The 6121-nt window shown below is 46.3% G+C and overlaps 1 protein-coding gene across 1 annotated transcript; it reads right to left on the bottom strand.

Moving 5' to 3' along the window:
- Positions 1 to 68: 68 nt before the first annotated feature.
- On the bottom strand, positions 69 to 4629 carry tmem129 (transmembrane protein 129, E3 ubiquitin protein ligase). Its single transcript, XM_082547655.1, has 7 exons — positions 4356 to 4629; positions 3866 to 3924; positions 2577 to 2834; positions 1105 to 1265; positions 867 to 1026; positions 709 to 781; positions 69 to 628 (listed from the first exon to the last, which is right to left on the bottom strand). Exons 1-7 carry the CDS (start codon positions 4558 to 4560, stop codon positions 441 to 443), a joined length of 1104 nt encoding a protein of 367 aa, XP_082403781.1. The 5' UTR covers positions 4561 to 4629; the 3' UTR covers positions 69 to 440.
- Between the last annotated feature and the right edge of the window lie 1492 nt (positions 4630 to 6121).

Below are 6121 nucleotides of genomic sequence, written 5' to 3'. Positions count from 1 at the left end.
TATCAGTACATTTATTATTTACACCCTTTTTCAATATTTGGTATTAATACAAACATTTAAAATATAAACCAAGTTGAGTTAAACTTTATTAAACTGTAGATTCATACATTCGCTCCACATCACAGTAATCAGAATTTTGCCCTTACATGATAAATGTTCCATCTAAAACTTTTCATGTTTACTTATTTCATATTTGTTGCTACGCTGCATAAGAAAAGATGCAGAAAGGGCCCTTCATGAGAAGATTTGGTGCTGTAACAACATACAAATATGAAATAAATGATTCCTCATAGAATTGTTTTTATTTCGTTTCCATAAAAGCAGAAATAGAACACGACCACATCCAGTCCAGGTGCCGCTCTGGTTGGAGGATGTTGAGCAGAAACCCTTGGTCAACATTGGAAACATTAAAAGTCAGTGTGGGGGGAGACGTGTGCCCGTCATTGGACTGCGCACACATCCAGAATACAGAACTTGGCTCTACAAGTAGGGCAGGGAACCCTGCTGGACAACCACGTCTCCGGTGTCTGCTCGTCTAGACGGCTGGCGAACCATCGACCCAGACACAACAGACACCACATGGGTCTGCAGTGACACTGCTGGCAGTCTGAATCGTCATCATCGGTCTCTGTAGCAGACAGGAATCACACAGGCGTAGTTACACGAGCACATATGAACCCACCCAAAAAACGATCAGCGTAGTTTTACCTGCTTCGTGGCAAAGCGTGACCAGTTTGGCGTTTGCTGGAACCTGCATGCAGCCGATACAGGGCTCTAACTCCTGTGTACGCACACAGCACATGCTGACTGACTGACTCATCTCATCTCAGCACTGGACACAATTTGATGAATGCAGCAGTGTGTACCTGTCCGTGGGGGAGGGCGTACGGCTGATTGAGGTCCACCTGAGCCTTGAACGTTTCCAAAAAGAGTTCACCGAGCGTTCGATGGATCACCACATTAGGAGAGTTTCTGATGGGAGCCCGGAGCTTCTCCCGGAGCTCTGCGTACTCCGCAGAGTTGAGCCTGGAACGAGTTGGAAAGACGATTTGATTTCTCTTTGTTTTGACACGAGACGTGCCGTTTTGTCGAGACAACACATACTTGATATTGAATGGTGTGACAGCAGGGTTAATGCTGTCAACTCTCAGGGTCAGGATCTCTGTGGGCGAGGCTGAATCCGGACTCAGGTGGTGCTGTGTGGACTCTGTCACTGTGACGTGGCAATCGCTCTGCAGGGCCATGTAAATGTGATACGTGGTCACCTAGAAGCAGACAAAGAGGGTCAGATGTGCCTGAGCAGACAAAGTCTAGCTGCAGCTCATGCGCACAAGTCAGCAGTTGGATTCTTGTTGAAATGCAGCAAAGTTACCAAGTCCCTGTTCTATAAATAACCAACATTAAAAAAACGAAACATATTAAGATGCAGGATAACAGAAAACCAGTGAAGATGCTCTAAAAATATTTATGTACCAAAATTATTACATGAAAAGCTCAGAATGGATTTGTCTAGTTGGTCAGTTAATCATCACAATGATTAGAGCCCACAGGAAGCCCACGGCCGTCGCTCTGTGTCCTTGTAGCTCAGGTCTGCGTTTGTTTGTTCGCCGTGCACAGAATCACTTTTCCATGGTCAGACCGCAAGTGTGACAGCGTTACCGCGACAACCTTACTGCGACAACGTTACCGCGACAGCGTTACTACGACAACGTTACCACGACAACGTTACCGCGACAGCGTTACTACGACAACGTTACTGCGACAGCGTTACTGCGACAACGTTACCGCGACAACGTTACTGCGACAACGTTACCCCGACAACGTTACCGCGACAGCGTTACCGCGTCAGTGTTACTGCGACAGCGTTACCGCGACAACGTTACCGCGACAGCGTTACCGCGACAGCGTTACCGCGACAACGTTACTGCGACAGCGTTACCGCGACAACGTTACCGCGACAGCGTTACCCCGACAACGTTACTGCGACAGCGTTACCGCGACAACGTTACCGCGACAGCGTTGCTACAACAACATTACTGCGACAGCGTTACCCCGACAATGTTACCGCGACAGCATTACCGCAACAACGTGCAACCAATCTGCAATTTTCCCGTCTCTGAAATGGTTGCCTTGGAGACGAAGAGTGCAGGGAAACAATGGCAATAATAAATATCATCAGTTTTCAACTGAACGGGGTCAAGGTTCCTTCTAGTACGTCTGTGATAACGGTTCCTAACTGTGACGGATCTCACATCAGCTGCGAGCCCTTTAACCACAGACTTTATAAAAGCAGAAACAAACGGACGCTTTGTTTCATTTATGATCAACAGTCTATCAGAAACAGTCATTTACACGTTTCTCTCTGATGATAGTGAGAAGAGGCTGAAAAAAAAAGATGTTTATGATGTAAGGGTCATTTTTCTGATAGGACTTTCTGTGGACTGTTGTCCTGACAACTGAGACTCGTAGGAAAGCACAGGATCAGGATTTCTCAGAGTTTCTCTGCAGTGCGTGAAACTAGAGTTGTGCAGTAATAATGCCAAAGAAAAGCTATACGCATATTTATTAACACTCACCTTTAACACCCAGGTGTCAGTGACGATGACTCGAGCTCCCGGTGCTCCTGTAGCAAACTTATCTATGTGTCTGAACTCAGTGTTGATGCTGACTGCCACAGAGCCCCAGCTGGAGAAAGGGGGCTGCACATGGGCCTGCAGCACCTTACTGATTGGATGATTGTGCCAGCGACGCCGGGACCAGTAGAAGACAATTATCCAGCTGACCGACTGGAGGCAGAGAGACAGAAGGAGAAACGCTCTCCAGCTGTCACCAACCTGGAGAAACAACAACACAAGAGATCACTGCTTCAGGTTCATGATCAAGAGAGTTTGAACCACTAAACCTAAACAAAAGACGACAACAACAAAATGACTCCAACATGTTTGCTTATTGGCTCCTGTGTTCTGGTTATTCCTACAGATTACATTATGGAAAACTGTCTTCTTTTTTCAATTCATCAAATGTGCTACTCTGCAAACAAAGCCATTTCCTGCATAAATTCAAACTTTTCTACCCCACAGAGTCATGAAACCCTCGTGGAAATGTGATGCCTCATAAGGTTTTCTTCCCAGCTACAGCAGCTGGACCCAGAGACGGGGAAGCTGCACCAGGAACGAGTCGGCTAAAAGGCTGTAGGCATAAGCAGTCCTTTAACAGTGTGCACGTGTGGGCCCTGCATGCCACAGCCCACAGCTTACTCTGATCAACAAGGCAGAAATCAAACACACAATCAGTGGAAAATGCACCGTTTGTCACGCACAGTTACATCACTTTCACCCAAGCGCTGTAGCAGAGCGTGGGCACGTGTTGCAGTAAAAGAGATGGACGATGATGAGAACAGAGCAGCTCGTAACCACGAGAGGAGCCGTTTCTTCTGTTTGGAAGAGTTTTGGTTTAAATAAATAACAGATGCTGCGCCGCCATCTGCTGGTCAGCCTGCTTCTCTGTCAGACTTTCACCAGCATCATTACCAGTGAGCTAACACGGATAAAGAAGAATGTGTACTGCGAATGCTAACGATCCATTCTCTAACTTTGCTTAAAAACAGTGGTGAGCATTAGATCGAACCTGAAAGGATAAAAGTTAATGACCGACTCCAAAGCCCTGTGTCGTGGGTTTTTACTTAACTGATTTTGTTTTTTTGATAATGTTTTATATGAGCCAGTGTAAACTCATAGCACGGCTCACACTCCAAATGCACCGCCTGTTCTCCAGGATCTACATCAGCATAAATGTGTTTCCTTAAGTACACAACAGAGGGCGTGGCCCCGTGCAGGCTGCAGGCAGAGAGCACCAGCCAACCCACCTGGTAAATGTTAACCAGGTTTTTTTCTGGAGCAGCGACACACATTCCCATGTAGTAACCTGCAGAGAGAAGACACAATATAGCATCAGACAAACACGAACCTGCTCCATGTTTATCAGGTACACAAACATCACAGGCCCCTCCACGGAGCAACAAACCAAGACCAGGTCAGACGACACCGCGACTGTCCTCTGCTCGGGGCTCTCGTATATAAAACCCGTGTCTACGGACAAGCACTGATTTAAAAGCTCAAAATCAAAGTGTTATCGCTCCCACGGGCGTGTCCTCCATCATTACTGACCTGTGCGTGGATTTAAAGTACAAATTATTCACTTATTTAAACTGTTCTAATCTTTTCTTAATGCCTCATTTTTTTACCCATGGTTCCAAAATGTTATAATGGTGACACTGGTTCTAACACCCACTGTGTGCGTGACGTGATTGCGGGGAACAGAGTGCTCTTCTACCTGTGTGACAGTGACGAGTTTACCTAAAGGCAGCGCGGAGTGGACCACGATGGTGATGCTGGTCCTTCTGATGTGATACTGGATGAAGCCCACGTCCTCGCTGCCCAGCCACGACGAGAACAGGTTCTGGATGGTGAGGCCGGCCGAGCGGAACTCATTGGGCGTGAACACGAAACAGAAGGAGAGGACCACGTAAGCCAGAGTAAACGACAGCTCCGGGCTCTCCATACTACTGCCAAGGTCCGAGTATATTTACCTCACTTCCGCATACGTTTTCTTCTTCGTCGTCTTTTCTTTTCTTCGACGCTTTTTCAAAATGCCGTTTTCAAACACCGGGTTGAGCCATTACCGCCCCCTACCGGCTTAAAGAAGACGAACCGAAAGTCTGGTCTGCCTATCACACATATGCTCTTCACTTTAGCTTCAGCTCATCTGTAAAGGGAAAATCTTCTAGAAGTGCGTTTGTGAGGCCACAGTCTCGGGTCTAATTCTAGGTTAGAGTCAGCGCAGGCCGGGAGAAAGACCTTCTGCACCAAACTTGCTGGGTCAGGGTTACTCTTGACTGGTACCAGGGTGGCTGGTCCGTCCCCGCTGGTCCTCTCACCTTTGGCCGTGGTAAAAGTTTATTTATATATCGCACATTTCACTGACAGATGTCACAAAGTGCTTCACAAAAGAGATAACAAAAAACAATATACAATACTTCGGTCCTCCCTCCTCCTCCTGGGATAGGCGCACAGATGTCTCCTAGATGTGTGGCCTCAGGTATTTGGTACTCTTGGGGGCTGCCACATATCATGTAATATATGTAACTACCAGTGTTGGGTAAGTTACTTTAAATTAGTAACTTAGTTACATTACTAGTTACTTCTATCAAAAGTAACTCAGTTACTTCAAGTTACTCGTTACTTTCAAAGTAACTAGTTACTACGGAAAGTAACTTTGGTTTTACTCAGACTTCTCTTGTTAATGTGTTGCTTCTGTAACTGGATACCCAGCCAGACTACCAGTCTTCTAGCTTGCATACTTGCCACAGTGCACTGTGCCACCTACCAACAGAAAGGAAAAGATAATGTGCACATTTCCACGAGAGAAATCCCACGCCTGGACCGTCATTGACTGCTGCCATGATTCTAGCCTACGTCACAGCGTCATGTGCACCTTTTACATCCAACACAAAAACTGCAGTCGTGGTGCTTTGATTGCACTCAGAACTCGGAAATTCTGCCTTCTGAATAGGAAGATGCAGGTAACATCAGGCTGCAGATGAGCTGCATACAGGGCTGGACTGGGACAAAAAATCGGCCCGGGCGTTTTGACTAGAGACCGGCCGCCATTATAGGAAAAATCATAAAGCCTTTGAATGCAAATAAACGCTGTTGTGACAGTGATGTTCACTGTTCTGATGGTATATATGCATCAATCTATCAATCGTTTGTTGTAAGATTCAGATAATTATTTGTTAAAAGCGAGACATTTTGAATGAGAATAAGAAAGAAAAGTATTTCTTTGTGCCCCCCTCTCCCTGTTAATGCCCTACCTGGGCCCCTGGCAACACTTTGCTAGACCCGCCCCTGCACAGTTACCAGCTGTCAGCTGCTTAGAAAAGGATCCTGGTGTTATTTGTCTCTCAGAAACAGTTCATAACTTCAACTCATCCATGTCACCTAAAAGGTAAACCTGTTTCTCCATCACCTGTTCAGCTCTGATGATTCAGTAAGGACATCTCCTGGTTTCATCTTCATGTTTCCCTCTCACCACATATCCAAACCGACATCATGACCAGCAG

This window comes from Aulonocara stuartgranti (assembly GCF_965226115.1).
Source record: "Aulonocara stuartgranti genome assembly, chromosome: 2".
In the NCBI taxonomy this organism is placed as follows: Eukaryota; Metazoa; Chordata; class Actinopteri; order Cichliformes; family Cichlidae; genus Aulonocara; species Aulonocara stuartgranti.
The sequence above is the reverse complement of the archived record's forward strand: the minus strand, read 5'-3'. Positions and strand labels throughout refer to the sequence as shown.